We start from the raw sequence: 19,873 nt of genomic DNA, 5'->3' as shown, positions 1-19,873 counted from the left end.
TCACTCTGTCTATGTCAGTTAAACTCTTGCTTACGCGCTGCCTCAGATGACGTCACAGCTAAGTTGCTGCTCGACACGTTTTCGGTAGAAATAGGAAGTGAACTCACGAGGACTGTACATCGTCCTGGGTCGCTTAAATTTCACGGAAGTAACTTTTTTTGTGTCGCTCGAAATGTTAACAAGACCACGTGTCAAATGGTAATATTATTATCCACTTTTGTGGCGAGCAATTACCTCTAATTATTAAAAGTCACGGCGAAAGATCATTTAATGGGAACTTACCGTAGAGGTCGCCTATGAACTACTGATAGTGCTGTTTTTGATAGAGACGTTATTATTATCATCATAAATGTTACAATGTTGTGCATGTGAAATTTTATCAAATATATTAATCACTTAGAACTCAAAACTTCATTTATAGTCATAGTTTCTGGTCCCGTTGAGTAAATAGAGAGTAGAAACATTTCTTTCAGTACAAGAAGAATGTGGACCTGCAGACTGGAAATTATGGTGAGTATGTTTTCCATCGCTTTCTTGCTGACCACAAAAATAGTTTTCAGGCTCTTGTACAAAACGGCGCTGCCGCCCCACGTGTGGTGAATAGAACAGGAAAGTGATCAGCACAAAACAGTGGACTTGATACGCACTAACAGGATACCGAAGTGAAATATCCAGCAACCAGCGCGAGAACAGTGCTAAGATTTGCTCGCAAGTGTGGAAACTAAGCTGTGAATGTTAGCCACAGTGACCTTGATCGTGATGGAATGAGAGAAGAAGACGACACGAGATCACGGGTGCCACCGGCGCTGAGATTAGAAGAAGACGTCGCGTCATCACGGAGCTGCATGGACCTTCGAACTACCTACAAGCTACTGTGCGCGCTCACTGGTGCCCAACCCCGCTGGAGCTACTGCAGCAGGCGATGCTCGCTGCCATCCTCACTTCCACAGTTGCTGCTGCTGCCTGCATTACGTCACGACGCGTCGCATCACAGTTCCTGGTACGCCGTGCCGGCATCGTTCGTCGAGTACAAGCAAATAAGTTAGGTCAAGAATGTTTAAAGCATTTGTTAGTTGCAGCTAATTGGCTACTAAAATGGAAAACATTGATGAGAGTAATGTGAAACATAAGATGAAATCAGTCTCTGACGATGAACCGTCAGAATTAGGAACTGAAATTAATGAGGATGATTGTGTCAAAATAGTAAATCCAAAATCGGAATGTAATTTCTCGGAACTAGAATCTGAAGTTAATTTCAATGTTACTGCAAAGTTAGAGCCATTTTCTGATAACGTGGTAATTGAAGGTGAGGTCAAAAACGTAAAAGGTAGAATTGCTAGAATTATCAGATAATGACATTGAGTTCAATATGTCTAAAATTCAGCCATGTGGAATGCTAGAGTGTTCTTTAAAATCGGTCGAAATGTCAAGTTGCAATGTAGAGGCACCAAACTGGATGCAATTACTAGTTGCTAAACTCGAATCGCATCATATAGAACTGAACAATAAGATAAAATTAAATAGTAAGTAGCTGAATAGTAAGATTGAATCTAGTAATAGGGAACTAAAGGATAGTAATAAAGAACTGAATGGAATCCAATAGCAAACACTTAAGTAAGATTGAGTCTAACAATAGAGCATTAAAGGATGAAATGACCTCAAAACTCAGTAGTTTAAATTTTAAAATTGCTGCTAACCACCATGATCTGAAAGTCAAAGTAGGGCAAAAGCTAAATAAATTGCATAGTACTACCAAAAGCGAAATTAGAGAAGTTCGCAAAGATTTTAAAGACGTTAATTGGGGCGGGTCACAAAACAAAGAAAACGTGTCTTGGAAGGGAGATTGTCAAAAAGAATAGGCAACGAATCCAAACTTTGCTCTACTCGATTTGAAGGAGTAACTACTAGAGTAAAGGCATGTCAAAAAGATATTAAGAAAGTAAAATCTGACTGTATGAAATTATGTGAGGATGTGGACAAAAGATGTTCTGACAGAGTGGTTCAAATGGCTCTGAGCACTATGGGACATAACATCTGAGGTCATCAGCCCATAGAACTTAGAACTTCTTAAACTTACCTAACCTAAGGACATCACACACATCCATGCCCGAGGCAGGATTCGAACCTGCGACTGTAGCGCTCGCGCGGTTCCAGACTGAAGCGCCTAGAACCGCTCGGCCACCTCGGCCGGCCTCTGACAGAGTAGAAGCGGTAGAATTACAAGTAGAAGAACAAAGTACTAGTATTACTAACATAGAAAATAGAGTAACCTCTGGTAGTTCTAGTAATAATACTGTACAGCATGTTACTTCAATTGACGCTACTATCATCGATGTCACCAATTTTTACGTTTTGATCCAGACAAACAAACTCACCCATTAGAGTTCTGGGATGGTTTTGAGGATGTTTTGCCTAATGCATGGTCAGAGCGAGAGAAACGCTCTTTCATAAGAAGTCATTTGTCGGGAGATGCTTTGCGATGATCAGCTGGCGTAATGATCAGATACAAAACCCTTTCTGAATTTAAAACTGCATTTCTTAATAGGGGCTGGTCACGAAACAAAGAAAACGTGTCTTGAGAAAGTTTTTGAGTGGTTAAAAGTTTGCTCCAGGTCGTGAGTCAGTCAAAGAGTTCTCTAGAAAGTGGGATTCACGGCTGTCGCATCTGACAGAAAAGATGAAACCAGAAATCATTATCATAGAACTTGCAGGTAAACTGCCTTGGTACTGGCAGAAAAGAATCATTTCCGCACCCAGAGATAATGTGGATAGGTTCATTGAATAAAAGAAACTAGTAGAAAGAGTAGCTGCTGCTAGGGAGCACGTGCAAGATAATAACAGCCCTTCTAACAATCACGTAAGCAACAGAAATAATAACAATAGGAACGTGAATGTTAGAAGTATGGAGGTTCAGAATACAAGATATAACTATCATAGTCAAGGTCGTGGCAGAGGAAGAGCGCGTAAACAGCCATCATGCTTTCGCAACAATTATTATAACGAAATAAGAAATGTAAATAATGTGCCGTTGAGACACGGAGATTCTGTATCAAATGGACACAGCAAGCTGTGGGAAACTAAGTTCCGTTTATGAGGAAACTGGCGCTCACAAGGCGGAAACAGTAACACAGCCAGTAACAAAAACACAGATCGCAGTCGGTCAGCACACACAACCCAATAATAGGGATGATGAAATAGGAACAGACAGTACCAGTGATGTGCTAAACCACTCTCAGTGTGTAGCTGACAGCATTTTGAACACTTTAGAAACATTGGTCAAGGAGAATGTGTTTTTTACTAGCGATCTTTTGTTTAAACTGTATTCCATCATGAGACCTTAACTTTTCCCGGCAAATTGAACGTTCAAATAATTTACAGGTTTGCTGCCGGGTGACGTCATCGACCACCGCCGATATTTCGGCAGGGTGTGCACCTGGCAGTAAATCCGTAAATTATTTGAACTGTCTTCCATGAATTTCACTGTCCAATAGGATGCTGCAAATTAAAAATATTACCCCACACATGTGAAAAATATCGATTTAATTAATTTACATAAATTTTCTATATCAACGTGGTGTTAGCTGTACAATAGTTAACGGGCGGGGGGGGGGGGGGGGGGGGGTTAGTGGGTGACATGGAGCAGAACAGCAGGTTAAGTGCATAGCACTAGGTTAATTTCCATAATTTTTATGTAAAACACAGTACAATAGTTTAAGGGGTTGAGTGAAAAAGAAGAAGATTACTCCAGAAATAGCGTTCAAAAGCATGTGAAATTCGAAAGGTGGGGGAGGACATAACTAATTATTTAATCTGGAATCAAAGGTGGTACAGTAGTTTAAGGAAATGAGGGTGACATAGAAAATCACTTAACAGAACAATAGGTTAAGTACCTGTCAATCAAAGGAGAACAATATGTTTGTCCCTGAGTGCCTACCTGCCCCTGATGTAGGCAACCCGCACTAACAAAATGTGCTTGTACATAGTTTGCTCCACTACTATCGGCGTCTCTACGAAAAATTGAAGGTGCTAAATATTAGACTTAGAAAGGTGAAAATTGGTATGAAGCGTCAGTTTGATATAAGAACCCTAACTGTGTGACTCCATTAAGTTACCTCTAATAATTTTCGAGTAATTTACTGAAAACTGAATTTGGAACAAAAATGTCCATATTTGTAATAGATTAAGTTCAAATGGCTCTAAGCACTATGGGACTTAACATCTGGGGTCATCAGTCCCCTAGAACTTACAACTACTTAAACCTAACTAACCTAAGCACATCACACACACAGTCCGCAGCTCGTGGTCGTGCGGTAGCGTTCTCGCTTCCTGTGCCCGGGTTCCCGGGTTCAGTTCCCGACGGGGTCAGGGATTTTCTCTTGCTTCGTGATGACTGGGTGTTGTGTGATGTCCTAAGGTTGGTTAGGTCTCAGTAGTTCTAAGTTCTAGGGGACAGATGACCATAGATGTTAAGTCCCATAGTGCTCAGAGCCAGAGCCACATCACACACATCCATGCAGGAGGCAGGATTCGAACCTGCGACCGTAGCAGTCACGCGGTTCCGGACTAAAGCGCCTAGAACCGCACGGCCACCGCGGCCGGCCAATAGATTATGTATCATTTATAGTAATGATAGCAAGTTCTGATTACAGCTCCTGATGAAACACATTAAATAATAAAGTTATAACAAGTTTCAAGACTTTGATGTAAATAACAATCAATACAAGGTCTCTTACAGTTGTAATTAAAAGGTAATGTTCTACTGTCAGTTCCATTCTAAAACTTCTAGCCATCAAAGTTTAAATGCAGCCGAGCTCAAACTTTTTTCTGTAATTAAAGCCAACCTTACTCTATTCATATAAAAATTACGAAGATTGTAAATTGATTCATGACCGAGTTATTAAATAAAATGTCTCCGAGAAAGTGGCCATTTAGATGCAGCTGCCTGGGCATACAACAGATGACGACAGATGTTCCCTTCAGCTGCCCCCATATATAAATACGGCCAGAAAGGCAATAGAGATACGAAAAGAAGTGGGTATGGTGTAGAGGAAGGTGGTACAGTACACGGATGGTGCACAAGCTCCGCATGCATCGACTCACTAAGCAGACACGCACGCTCTGATGTGCCTGATCCCCCTCGATCGGCAGTGTCAGACGTTGCAACAACCTCTGCAAGAGGTGACGGTAACATCTGTGATGTGTCCAGCGACTTCCCACAGTGTGCTGCCACTGAAGCAGCTGCACCAACCGTGGATGCGTCCAAGGGCTCGCATGCACGTAAAGTAGTTCAGAAGCGGCCTGTATTGATGGCTATTCCTTAATGTGCACTCGCCAGAACACTGGACGTTGGTGACTGGCAGACGGTTCATCCCAACCAAGAAGATGGTGCCGCAGACGGGACCAGCTCTCGCACGCTTCTGCGGCTGTACAACAGCCTGACGTTGAGCTTGCTCTGCCAGCTGCTGTTCACAGTAGCACCAACACACTATGTCCGAGCACTGCAAACACGAGCGCTGACAACTCGCAGATCTTGGAGGCAAACCTGGCCAGTGGGATGGGATTCACTCCCGCCACAAGGCCATCCGACGTAGATTCACGGAATCGCCGTGCTGACGTGAGTGAGGTTCCCAAACCCATCAAACGTTCTGTTGCAGCGAGGCCGTGGGCAAGAGCGTCCGAAAAGGCACTAGAGCGAAGGAAACGCGGGAAATGCCTGAGGAAGACTGTTTTGTCAGGCCAAACCGCAAACATACGGCGAGAGCCGTTATACTTAACGCACCTACGCAACAAGTGGAAACCGACAACCGTTTTTCTAGCCTGAATGACAATGCTAATGAAGCTATAACAACCGACATGGATGCATCTGTGTTGGCCGAGCAGGGAAAAAGGGTACCACGTCCACCACTGGTAGTTATTAACTGGAAAAAGGATGACAAATCCCTCCAACTTAAAATCAAATTCGTCGTGGAAAATAATTTTACCGTTCGTCTTACCGGACGCGTCTTGTACAAAGTTACATCGCGCTACAGAGATGACTATGAAGCAGTGATGAAAACGGTCAGGCACGAAAAACTGCATAGGTTTACATACGTCTCAGAGCCGATGAAACTTATTAAGGCAGTGTTTCGGAAACTGCCCTTCAATATGAAGCCAGATCATTTGCGTGAAGAACAGAGTTTTCTGTGTTTCGTTGCACGTTCTGAAGCAAAATGAAGTCTCCTAAGACCCACAAAGAGCAGGCTCTGTTCTGCGTGGTGCTCCAGGATAACATCGCGAACAGAAAACTATTCCAAGTCGAGTTCGTCGCGAATATAAAAGTAGAAGTAGAGAAACTGAAAGTGAAACGTGGGAGGGTACAGAGTTTTAGCTGCCAAAGTCTCAACCACATGGATAGACTTTGCACGAGGCCTACTCACTGCGTTAAGTGTGCCGGAAAATACGAAAGTGGTGAATGTCTCTCACCACGGACTGGTAAGCCGAAATGCTGCAATTGTCCAGAAAAACATGTAGCATGTTTTCGCAGTTGCTCTGCATTTAGACGAGGCGCTGTGAAAAATAAACCTCGTGTATCTGGTATGGTACAGGCGGGGAAGACATTTGCGAAAGCCGCAGGCACTCACTCAGTTGACTTATGGAGATCCCTTGATCTCGTTTCTTTCGTAGTTCTGGAACTTGTAGTACATTGTCTACTTATCTGCTCTTTGGCTTTTTACACTTCTCTTTCCGCTGTGTGTGCTCTAGGTGTCATTCTTGTTTTATTAACCTATTACTCTTATTGTGCTTTTTATACACGCAATAGGTCTGGCCACCTTGTGGTCGGGAGCCAATGTATCCGGTTACTCAGATAGACGATTAATAGGTTTTCAGACCACTGCGCCTCTTCATAGAACTGGTGGGCGATCTGTTTGAGGCGGTCCTTTAACACTGGAACCCTAGCCTGCTCGTGAAGCTCCCTAGAGGGGATGTGTCTGGGTAAGTGCAGAGCAAGGTGGAGAGCTTTGATCTGCACTTTCTGTAGTTTTACAGAGTCGATGTTTGCGGCATTGCCCCACACTACAGAACCGTACTCTATAACGGGGCTAATTAGTGCCAGGTATAGAGTTAATCCACACTGGGTGGTTAATAACTACTGGTGGTGGAAGTGGTAAACTTTTCCCTGCTTGGTCGGCACGGATACGTCCATGTCGATTGTACCTTCATTAGTATTGTCATTTACGTTAGAAAAGCGGTTGTCGGTTTCCACCTGTTGCGTTGGCGCGTTAAATGTAACTGCCCTCGCCGTATGTTTGCGGTTAGGCCTGACGAAACCGTCTTCATCAGGCATTTCCCGCGTTTGCTGTGCTCTAGTGCCCTTCTCGGACGCTTTACGAAGAGCTCTTGCTTGCGGTCTAGCTGCAGCAGAACTTTTGATGGGTTTGAAAACCTCACTCACGTCAGCACGGGGCTTCCGTGAATCTACGTCGGATGGCCTTGTAGCGGGAGTGATTCCGATCTCAATGGCCAGGTTTGCTTCCAAGATCTGCGAGTTGTCAGCTCTCGTGTTTGCAATGCTCGCACATGGTATGTTGGCGCAGCTGTGAACAGCAGCTGGCGGAGCAAGCTCAACGTCAGGCAGTTGTACAGGCGCAGAAGCGTGCGAGATCTGGTCCCGTCCGCGGCACCATCTTCTTGGTTGGGATGAACCGTCTGCCAGTCACCAACGTCCAGTGTTCTGGCGAATGAATATTAAAGCATAGCCATCAATACAGGCCTCTTCTGAACTACTTCACGTGTGTGCAAGCCCTGGCACCCGTTCGAATTTGGAGCAGCTGCTTCAGTGGCAGCACACTGTGGGAAGTTGCTGGACACATCACAGGTGCTACCGTGACCTCTTGCAGAGGTTGTTACAGCGTCTGACGCTGTCAATCGAGGGGGAGCACACTCTGGAAAGCCATCACATACACCAGAGGTGCTACTGTCGCCTGCAGCCACGTCCGTAGCGTGAGTCGATGTGTGCAGAGCTTGTGCTCTGTCCGCGTACCGCACCACATTCCTGGACGCCATACTCACTCACCAGTAAAATGGAACGCCCAGCGCCTACCGTAGTCGCTCACGCGAGCGGATGGAAGAGCGAGCATGTTCCATCGCTGTCCCAAAGACAGCAGCGTGTTGTTCAAGAATTTCAGGAAATTGAGCCAAAAAGCATTGAAAACTCTTCTCTAGAAAGACAAACCAGTGCATAGATAAGTTCCAGTAACACAGACGAGCTCAAAATACTGATTCTTTCAGAAAAGTAGCTCATATTGGAACTCCCAAAGACAATTGTGGCTGCAATGAAGCTGAGAAATACATCGCTGGCCGTACTTCTCCGGGCAGCCTTTTGAGAGGACGCTGGCATGCGACCGCGCCTTCCACAGGTTGAAATCCCAATTACTGCAGGCCCCGTGCCTAGCACGTTTTGACCCTACTAAGCAAATCGTCATTGCAACGGATGCCTCGGATACAGACATTGGGGCGGTCCTGGCTCACAGGGAGGCAGATGGGTTGGAGCACCCTGTGGCTTATGCATCGAAAACATTAACCGATACGCAACACTGGTATTCCCAAATTGAAAAAGAGGCACTGGCTATCATCTTCGCCTTAAAGAAGTTCCATGTTTTTGTGTATGGTACAAAGTTTCACCTCATTATGGATCATAAATCCCTCATATCATTATTCAATCCTGCAGCAAAGACCCCTGACCGGACTGCTCACCGTCTTCAGCGCTGGGCTTTGTTTTTGGCATGATACCAGTATGAAATCCACTTTCGCAACACAACCGAGCATGCCAACACTGATGCCCTCTCCCGCCTTCCATGGGGACCGGATTTGGATTTCGACAAAGAGGAAATTCTGTGTTTTTATGTAGACGAAGAAGCACAGGCCGCAGTAGAGGCGTTTCCCATTACCAGCTCTCGGGTCGCGGACGCAACCAGTAACGACAAGGTGCTCCGACAAGTCTGTCGTCACATGCGTAATGGATGGCTCGAACGACCGCCTCTCACGGCTTCTGCGGCGTTTCGTCAGTTCTTTACTGTCCGCCATCAGCTTCAGTTGGTTGACGAGGTCCTTCTACTTCTTTCGGGCGACGGATATCGGCGGGACGTCATTCCGCAGTCTTTACGTCAGTACGTTCTGTACCTGTTACACCAAGGTCATTGGGGGATATCCCGGACGAAGCTTTTGGCTCGCCGGTTCACATACTGGCCCGCTATGACTCAGGAGATTGAACGCCTCACGCAGGCGTGTCCCTCCTGCCAACGCCAGCAGGCAGCTCCACGACATTCCTTTGCCTCTTGGCCACCATGTGCTCGCACTTGGGAACAGGTGCACGTTGATTTTGCTGGGCCGGTGTTTAATGCCATGTTTTTTATTGTCACCGATGCATATTCCAGGTTTCCATACATTGTCCACTGCAACTCCGTTTCCACCTCCACCACTATTGCAGCCTTAGAAAAAATATTTGCCATAGAAGGTCTGCCGGAGGTTCTCGTCTCGGATAATGGTCCGCAGTTCCGCAGTGAGGATTTTTGGGTTTTCTGTGCCCGTCATGGCATTCGCCACATTCCGACGCCCCCCTTCCATCCTCAATCTAATGGCGAGGCAGAGAGGATGATCCGCACCTTCAAAACACAGATGAAGAAATACCTCCAGGATCACTCCCCCGACGCATCTCTTACTTTTTTCTTGGGCAGTTACAGGTCCATGCCCATCGAAGATAAAAGCCCGGCGGAACTTCTTCACAGACGGCAGCCCCGGACCCTGTTGAACCTGCTTCTGCTGACACCTCGGTTGGCTCCGTCGCTGACTGCTTCTCGTTTCCGCCCAGGTACTCTGGTGTGGGCGAAGGGCTTCGGCCGATAACCAGCCTGGATTCCGGCCACCATCATCCAGGGCAGGGGCAGGAAAGTCTTCCGGGTTCAACTTCCCAACCAGGAGGTTCTTTGACATGCCAGTCAGCTTCGCCCTCACCTGCCTTCCCCATCGTTTTTCTCCTCCCCCCCTCGGCATATTCTCCTCCCGTCCCCTGCTTCCCCTGATTCCCCACGCCAACCAGAGGAGGACACGCCAGGGTGGTCCTTGCAGTTGGCCCCCGGTCGGCTCACGGACGACGCCTCCCAGCCAGAGCTTCTTTCCCCGGACGTGGACCAGGCCCAGCCACAGCCAGCCGGGGACTCCGAGGCCTCCCCCGATCGCCACCCCCAGGTCACTCCGGATGCCGATGAAGACATGCCACTGGTTCCTCCTGCACTGCCTCCTCTGCTCCCGTGGTCCGCACGCTATAACCTTCGCCCCCGGCCGGGGCGTTTTCGCCCGTATGCTCCTGTGCCCAGTCTCACCGCCGACGCCGAGGTTTCAGAGGAGGAGGACGCCATGGACGTGGCGTTCATTCACAGCCAATGTTTCCACGCTTCCCCATGGGGGAAGGGGTGTGGTATACAGCACTTCTAACAAACACCGAACAATGCGCTCCAGTACGCGGCCGCCAAATGCATCGCTGGCCGCACTTCTCTGGGCGGCCCGCTGCTTCCATCGCTGGCCGTCTTCACACGCACGCTCCCTTACGTGGCCGAGAAATACATCACTGGCTGCACTTCTCCAGGCGGCTCGCGGCTACCATCGCTGGCCGCCTTCGCATGTGCGCGTTTGTCAGCACACAGCAATTGGCTACGACAGGAAACATTGCGATTGGTTTTCCCTGGGAAACAGCAACCCCAGCCGACGGCTCCATTAACTAGCAAGCCTTATATAAACCCGGCCGCCGCCGCAAACGACAGTTTCATCGGGAAGTGCATTACGCAGTGTTCCAGCTGCTTGTGGATGACTCGCCGCACCACTCGAGGTTACCTGGCTGCTCGGCGGAAATCTAGCGACTTCACTTGGAGAGACTGAACTTCACTGGACATGGGAATAATTACGGGACGTGCACCCCACTATGCACATTTGGACATTGGTATAACCAAACTTTAATTATGCATTACTTCTGAGTGTGAGCCTGGGTAGACGCTTGGCTAACATAATTGTTAAAAAGTGATTTGTGATTTAATAAACCAGACTGACGAGGTTATTGTGTTATTCCTGGTTATAACATTATTAAACCTACTCCTGCATTACCCCTATTTTATTTTGTATTTATAACCCTGTATTCGCCTGACCAAAAGTCTTGTTCCTCCTGCCACCGAACTTCACTAATTCCCACTATATCTAACTTTAACCTATCCATTACCCTTTTTAAATTTTCTAACCCACCTGCCCGATTAAGGGATCTGACATTCCATGCTCCGATCCGTAGAATGCTAGTTTTCTTTCTCCTGATAACAACGTCCTCTTGAGTAGTCCCCGTCCGGAGATCCGAATGGGGGACTATTTTACCTCCGGAATATTTTACCCAGAGGATGCCATCATCATTTAACTGTACAGTAAAGCTGCATGCCCTCGAGAAAAATTACAGCTGTAGTTTCCCCTTGCTTTCAGCCGTTCGCAGTACCAGCACAGCAAGACTGTTTTGGTTAGTGTTACAAGCCCGGATCAGTCAATCATCCAGACTGTTGCCCCTGCAACTACTGAAAAGGCTGCTGCCCCTCTTCAGGAACCACACATTTGTCTGGCCTCTCAACAGATACCCCTCTGTTGTGGTTGGACCTACGGCACAGCTTACTGTATCGCTGAGGCACGCAAGCCTCCCCACCAATGGCAAGGTCCATGGTTCATGGGGGGGGATCAAACACAGTATTTTCTTTATTCTTTGGATATGACCACATTTGTTCTTCATTTGGTTATGCTACATGTCACTTAAAAGCACACTATTTCAAAATATATGGGATGGTTAATGAAAAATGGGGCAATATATATCTCATACATATTGTGTTGAGGCAATGGAACACTTAAGCTAAATAAGGAAAAGTCCCATACAATATGGGATGTCTGCTCAGCCTAGTGCAGTTTCATAATAGAAAGAGCACTACAATGCATGTTTTTGTCCATTTTGTTTGCATGCGAGGATGCATTTGAAGAGAGATGTCCTAATTTTACTGTGATTTCAGCTCACATTCAAGAATAAGTGGCATGATTTTAGTGCAATATTTACAGCATGCTGTAGCACTTTGGCACATGGCACATAATTGTCAGCCACCACTGTATAATCATATTAAAACATTATTTATATTGACATTGATAGCTAATGTAGAAAATCTCTTGCTTCAGATTTATTGAAATAATGTAAAATAATCAACTTCCTCCTATATTTTCCAAGTAGAAAATGTAATTTGGAATTTTTGCTTGATTCCCTAATAAGCATTTCTTACCTGACCATTTCAGTTTCTCAGTGGCTGCAGTTAGAGGTTGTTTCTTCTTCCTTTTGTTGGAGCTGTCATTGTTCATCTCTTCAGAAATCTCAAAAACTCCTCCTGAAAAGCACATACACAAATATATAATATATTTGGTAAAATTACTTGTTGCTTGGAGCATAACCTAAATTTATGTTCAGAATATTTCATAGTTTTCAACAAAATGAAAAAGTATGAGAAGTTTCTCTTACCAACAGCACACTCATATTTGGGAAAGCCATGACACCTAGAAAGCGACATACATGCATCATATCTGAACGAAGATATGCAATGGAATAAATGTTAGCAGTGTTAAGTTGATCATTAATTGTTATTTTGTTAAAGAAACTGACTGACTCTAAATAAGATTTAATACTTTTTTGACATTAAAATAATATAGATGTAGTTATGAAGGGAATACACTCAGGGTTTTCCTTTCAGTGGGCAAGGTGACCTTGTGACACCAAACCATGTGCAAGTGGTGAAAAAGACAGATGGAGATAGGTAGGCAGAGGGTGCAGATGTGAGTACCTTTCCCTCCTCATATTAGTAATTGTGAGAATTGTGCAACCAACTCTAATATCAGAAGTGAAATCAGCAGATAAAATCATCCCTTTTATTTAAATTCTCCGAACTGAAACTGATTACAATATTGGGTGCAGATACCAAGAGGATAATGGCGTCAACAAGCACAAGGGCATGTTGTAATAATGGTCACCCATACTGAAAAAAGAAGGCTTCTATCTTCAGCCATCTCATCTCAACAGCAGAATCGCAATGCCTACATACTCTAGGCATGGCAGATTTTAGATTTGTTAACGATTTCTGGAATTGTCAGAGAGCTCAGTCAGTATTTCAAAATATGTTATGCAGTCTTATAAAATAGAGTAATTCAAGATAAGTGACTTAAACTTTTGTTTACCTCAATAAGTTTCATGTCTCCTCATTAATATTTAATTAATAATTTTGAATACATAAATGTTTTTCAAATGTTCAAGATTATGACAAAAACTTGTCACCACAAAAACATCACAAGAATGCAATGTTGAACACTCCCTCAGAGGTGAAGAATTGCTCATAAATTCTATGACTGCTTTGCTTGTTTAAATGTGCAGAGAACGTGTTTTAGTTAAAATAAATTTTCTTGACCAAATTTTCTAAAGTAGTATTATCAACATGATAACATTTTTAGTGACATTGTGGATTAGTCATTTGTAGTGAGTGTGCTACAGTTAAATTAAAGTATCCTTGTGTTTGAGTTTGGAGAAAGGCTTAACATAAAATACCTAAATATTTCCCTTTAAAAGTAAAGTCAGTTTTTTAAACAAAGATTTCAGATGAATTCGGTTTTCAAACTTAAGTTTGAGTCAGGTTCCTCCAGAAATGTTGAATTGAGTCTGCTCCCACAAAGCTGGTGACCAACCATCGTAATTTTGGTTTGTTTTTTTCAGGGGAACTCTAACAGCCTTCATGTCTCAAAGAAGTTAACTGCTGTTGCAGAAGCTGATTAGAAGCACAAATGTACAGAAGTTGTGCATAAGGTAGGCAGTGATTTATTTCATGTGATGATTAGGGTATTGTTCTATCATGAATAAAACCAGCCAATCAATTCTGCACTGTAGTATTAAAGTTCAATTTTATAATGTGCCTTATCAAAAGGGAAATACATTAGGAACACTGGTCAAAAGTTCAATAAATATTTTGTAATGTAAAACATGAGTAAAATATAATTTTTTCTAGTGTATAAATATTCAGAGACCCAATTGGGTGAATGCAGGTGAACACATGTGATAGTAACATATGGAAGGCAGAGCAGGCGACTGTTTTTTGTGACTTGGGTTCATGCAGCTGGCCACTGCAGTAAAAACAGCCATACATGATGCATATGACAGATTCTGTTAAATTCCCCTAAGGCAGAGAAAAATACTTCACTCATTACAATCCTAGCAAATTATGTGGCAATAAGTGCACTGGCACGTATTCTACTGTTTATTTTAGTCAAATTTAAATTACTACACTAGGAAAAAAATAGTGGGTTGCACTTTTGTGAACTTATATTTCTATCCTTCAAGTGTGAGTCTGGGTGGGATTTCTAACATTCTCTATTGACATTATGATTACCCGTGGATGAGCCACACAAAATACAACTGACAAAAAAATAACTAAATAAAAACAAGATTTCTAACATTCTCTATTGACATAACTAGACCATCTGCAGAGAAACTATTTGCAGATGCCCATATGATAATCAGCACATTGACACAGATTTTAGGTTTCCTTGGTTACTTATTTCTTCATTATTGATTGATTTATTTATTTTTGTATCCACAGAACAATATACATTGTATGGATGTTGTCAAATGTTTGCACAATATTTTTTATTAAAATAAACACGCCACTTGCAGTATTTATAGCTCTTACACTTAGTCCTACTCTTCTAATAATGTCATAAATTACTACATTGTACAATGTTCATGAACATTAAGTTATTTTAAATATTCATTTACACTATGATCACTATTATTTAGTGAATATTTACATCTTTTATTTCTTGGAGCAGTCTATTTTACAATTTTATTCCATGGTATAATATACTATTTTGAGTTTTTTTACTTTTTCTTCCGTTTAGATGAAACACTGGGTTTGGTTGTATGGTACTGTATTGTGCTGTTTATGGTGCATATATTAAGATTTTATACATTAGGCTGCGATAGATGTCATCACATCTGCAGCTTGTGGTCTAGTGGCTAGTGTTACTACCTCTGGATCACAGTGTCCCGGGTTTGATTCCGGGCCAGGTTGGGGATTTTCTTTGCCCAGGGACTGGGTGTTTGTGTTGTCCTCATCATTCCATCATCATTCATGAAAGGGACTAGACTGGACTGTGTACAGATTGGGAATTTGTATGGGTGGTGATGACTGCACAGTTGAGTGGCCCACAAATAAAACATTATCATCATCATCAGATGTCATCACATGGAACTGTCAGAATTTCTAGCTTTTTGAATAATTCTTTAGACTTGTTGTGTTACTATTTGCACAGCTCTTTTCTGTATCTCGAAAATAGTCTGCATGTTCCCAGGACTTATTCCACAAAACATTATCCCATAACTGACGCTACTTTGAGGCATGAAATTTGGCATGCTGGAGCAAGGATTTGTGTAACATGCTAAAGGTGGCCTCTTTGCAAAAATTCTCACACATTCTTTCTATTTCAATTGACAGCCTACATTCATAACCAAGAATTTGGCATCACTTACACAATCTAGTACATTGTTGTTTACTATCATTGGTTTTTTTATTTAGTTAGAAGTTTATACATATTATCTTTTTCACATTTAAAGCTAGTCTATTCTTTAATGACAAGTTATGGATCTCTCTCAGAGCTTCATTGGATTTTTCTGTTAACTATGTTGAATTTTTGTCAGTAATCATTATGATGCTGTCATTAGCAAACAATACTTTTTCTCCACACCTGACACTCTGTGGGAAATCATTTATATACATAAGGAAGAGAACTGGGCTCAATACACTTAGATGGGGGCTCCCTATATTAGTATATTTCAGATCTGATAAGTGTTTTACTACTTATCTTTTAGAAATAGGTGAGATTTCAACCAGTCTTCCAGTTTTCCGAGTATGACTGAAACTAATTCTTTGCCATACATCTTATCACTAATAGGTCTATTTTATGTAATAAAATTCTGTGGTCAACTGTATCAAATGCCTTTGATAGATCAAAAAAGATGCCCTTTGTTTTCTCATCCTTGTCTAGTGCTTTGAGTACAGCTTTAGCAAACTGTGCTATAGCCAAAAGTTATGAATGGTGGGCTCCATGTGGTTCCCAAGTCATGCAGCGACCGTAAACCATAAAATTACCAAATATGCAGCAACTAGTCGCAAAATCATGTTTTATTTATTCACTTTTGCAAATCGATTTCAACCGATGAACAGCCATCATCGGTGCTTTCATCCAATATGTGCCATAAACTTGACCTCTGCTTAAGACAGTATTACTACTCAGGGCACATATTGGTTGAAAGTACTGATGGTGGCTGTTAATCAGTGGAAATCGATTTGCAAAAGTGAATAAATAAAACATGATTTTGCGACTGGTTGCTGCATATTTGGTAATTTTATAGCCAAAAGTGTAGCTCTTGTGGGCATGGAACTGAATTGATCATTGCAAAGCAGGTTGTATTTATTTATTTACTTCATTAGTCTATTTTTCATTATGGTTTTTATTATTTTGGAAATACAAGATCAATAAGAAATTGGTCTGTGGTTTTCTACATTTTCGGCATCACAATGTTTTAGTATTGGTATTACTTTTACTTGTTTCAACAATGTAGGAAAAGACAGATCGCTACTTACTATAAAGAAGACACATCAAGCTGCAGAAATGCACAATTAAAAGACACTTACAGAAAGCTTCTGGCCACAGCCTTCACCAGTAAAAGAGAGACACACACCATTCACACACAAAAGCAAGTGCACCTCACACATGCATGATCACCAACTCCAGCATCTTGAGCTGGAATACAACTATCACATGTGATGCAAGCAGCAATCTGGAAGAGGTGTGGAAGGGAAATGGAATAGGAAGTGCTGGGTGGGTGGATTGGGCAGGTCTTGCACCTGGGTCTTCCACAGGAATATGTTCTTTGTGTCAAGGGGTTGGGATTCGGAGTGACATAGGGATGGACTAGGATATTATGGAGGTTGGGTGGGCAACAGAACAGCACTTTAGGGGGGTGGAAAGTATCTCAAATAGGATGTCCTTCATATCAGGGCATGATGAGAGATAATCAAAGTCCTGGAGAAGGACGTGGTTCATTTGTTCCGCTCTGGGGAGCTACTGGGTGATGAAGGGAACACTCCTTTGTGGCTGGTTCTTGGGGTGGTGGGAGGATTGGAGGTGCTATTTTGAAACTTCCTTACCAAATAAATTTGTGTACTGGATTGGCTCAGATGGTTCAAATGACTCTGAGCACTATGCGACTCAACATCTGAGGTCATCAGTCCCCTAGAACTTAGAGCTACTTAAACCTAACTAACCTAAGGACATCACACACAGCCATGCCCGAGGCAGGATTCGAACCTGCAACCGTAGCGGTCACGCGGTTCCAAACTGAAGCGCCTAGAACCGCACGGCCACACCGGCCGGCGTACTGGACTCAAACACAGAACCCTGCCTATCATGAAAATTGTCCTTACCCACTGAGTTATCCTCACATTACTTGAGGTCCATCATCTCAGTTTCAATACTACCAGCACCTCTGCCTTATTTTTCAAACTTCTCAGAATGTCTCCCATATAGCTTACCAAACAAGCACTATTGGAAGAAAGGATATGCTGCTGAAGCATCTTAGTCATTGCGTAGCGGTCACGCGGTTCCAAACTGAAGCGCCTAGAAGCATCTTAGTCATTGCGTAGCGGTCACGCGGTTCCAAACTGAAGCGCCTAGAAGAAAGGATATGCTGCTGAAGCATCTTAGTCATTGCGTAGCGGTCACGCGGTTCCAAACTGAAGCGCCTAGAAGCATCTTACTCATTGCGTAGCGGTCACGCGGTTCCAAACTGAAGCGCCTAGAACCGCACGGCCACACCGGCCGGCGTACTGGACTCAAACACAGAACCCTGCCTATCATGAGAATTGTCCTTACCCACTGAGTTATCCTCACATTACTTGAGGTCCATCATCTCAGTTTCAATACTACCAGCACCTCTGCCTTATTTTTCAAACATCTCAGAATGTCTCCCATATAGCTTACCAAACAAGCACTATTGGAAGAAAGGATATGCTGCTGAAGCATCTTAGTCATTGCGTAGCGGTCACGCAGTTCCAAACTGAAGCGCCTAGAAGCATCTTAGTCATTGTGAAGCGGTCACGTGGTTCCAAACTGAAGCGCCTAGAAGAAAGGATATGCTGCTGAAGCATCTTAGTCATTGCGTAGCGGTCACGCGGTTCCAAACTGAAGCGCCTAGAAGCATCTTAGTCATTGCGTAGCGGTCACGCGGTTCCAAACTGAAGCGCCTAGAACTGCACGGCCACACCGGCCGGCGTACTGGACTCAAACACAGAACCCTGCCTATCATGAGAATTGTCCTTACCCACTGAGTTATCCTCAGATTACTTGAGGTCCATCATCTCAGTTTCAATACTACCAGCACCTCTGCCTTATTTTTCAAACTTCTCAGAATGTCTCCGATATAGCTTACCAAACAAGCACTATTGGAAGAAAGGATATGCTGCTGAAGCATCTTAGTCATTGCGTAGCGGTCACGCGGTTCCAAACTGAAGCGCCTAGAAGCATCTTAGTCATTGCGAAGCGGTCACGCGGTTCCAAACTGAAGCGCCTAGAAGAAAGGATATGCTGCTGAACCATCTTAGTCATTGCGTAGCGGTCACGCGGTTCCAAACTGAAGCGCCTAGAAGCATCTTAGTCATATTGAGAACTGAACCATATCTAAATCATTGTGTCAAGTAAGTACTGATGACTAATTCTATCTAAAATCTTAGCAAACCAAAGGAAAGCTAATGCTATTTCTTCTTGATAAAAAAAGTTAAACTGATAATGTATCTATATGTTGTTTTAGTGTTTAGTCTTAATGGACCAATTATGGTGCTTCCTTGATAATAACTAATTAATTCATGGAGTAAGGGGAGCATTCTGATATGTCATGAGCTGTATAAGGATCTTGAAATATTGATTTAAAAGTGTTTGTGGTTGAAAGCCTAGTAGAACTTTGGCATCTGATTTCTTGGATGTCAGAATGGCTGACCCTTGTGAGAAAGCCAGTGGGAATGCAATGCTTGCCAATGATTCATCAAGCATCATTATTTCTGCTCTGATTAGATTCTTAAATTAAACATGAATTCAACTAGAGCTTGTCAGTTCTTGAGATCTTATGTCAAAGTGCCTTAGGGATAGTTTTGATTTTGTCATCTGAAATTTTCCATTCCAATTGCATTTTCTTCAAAAGCAATCTTAGGAAGAGTTTTTCACTAAGTACCTGTCCAGAAATAGGATGAGGTTACCCCTTGTTATCAGAATATGAGTGGTGATCAACAAATACTTACACTGATTTTTTCCTGTAGCTTCTGCTATAGTTTCCTATCTGTACCATGAATATTTGAAAAGCAGCAGGTTTTTTGTATATGCTGTCCATAGGTGGCAGCACTGTCCTATCAGTAGGATACTAGTAATGCTCTATTTTGTAGATGCTCTTTGCATTTCGGATACCAAACAATGGAGGTGACGCAGAAGAGCAGTATGGTGCAATAACATTATGTTTTTGTTTAAACCACACACCCACTGAAACTTATGTAAAGTTCCAGCAAGTATATGGTGAAGATTCACTCCTCATGAAACAGTGATAAGGTGATCCAAGCACTTCAAACAAGGCTGACTTGTTTGTGTTAAGTAAGGTGGATTTAGTGTTTCAGCTTCTGCTGTAGCTGAAGTCAACATCAACACAGCTGCCGTGATTGTCCATGAAAATCAATGGATAACATTAAGTAACCCT

The 19,873-nt window shown here is 43.3% G+C and overlaps 1 protein-coding gene across 1 annotated transcript in view; it reads right to left on the bottom strand.

Moving 5' to 3' along the window:
- LOC124556238 (EH domain-containing protein 1-like) overlaps positions 1-19,873 on the bottom strand; it is a 144,282-nt gene that overhangs the window by 9,765 nt on the left and 114,644 nt on the right. Inside the window, exon 6 of the mRNA XM_047130227.1 lies at positions 12,324-12,425. Coding sequence (XP_046986183.1) covers positions 12,324-12,425 — 102 coding nt within the window. The remainder of the gene's footprint in view (positions 1-12,323; positions 12,426-19,873) is intronic.

The sequence above is a fragment of the Schistocerca americana genome, chromosome X, assembly GCF_021461395.2.
Source record: "Schistocerca americana isolate TAMUIC-IGC-003095 chromosome X, iqSchAmer2.1, whole genome shotgun sequence".
In the NCBI taxonomy this organism is placed as follows: Eukaryota; Metazoa; Arthropoda; class Insecta; order Orthoptera; family Acrididae; genus Schistocerca; species Schistocerca americana.
This window is presented reverse-complemented; position numbering and strand designations above follow the sequence as displayed.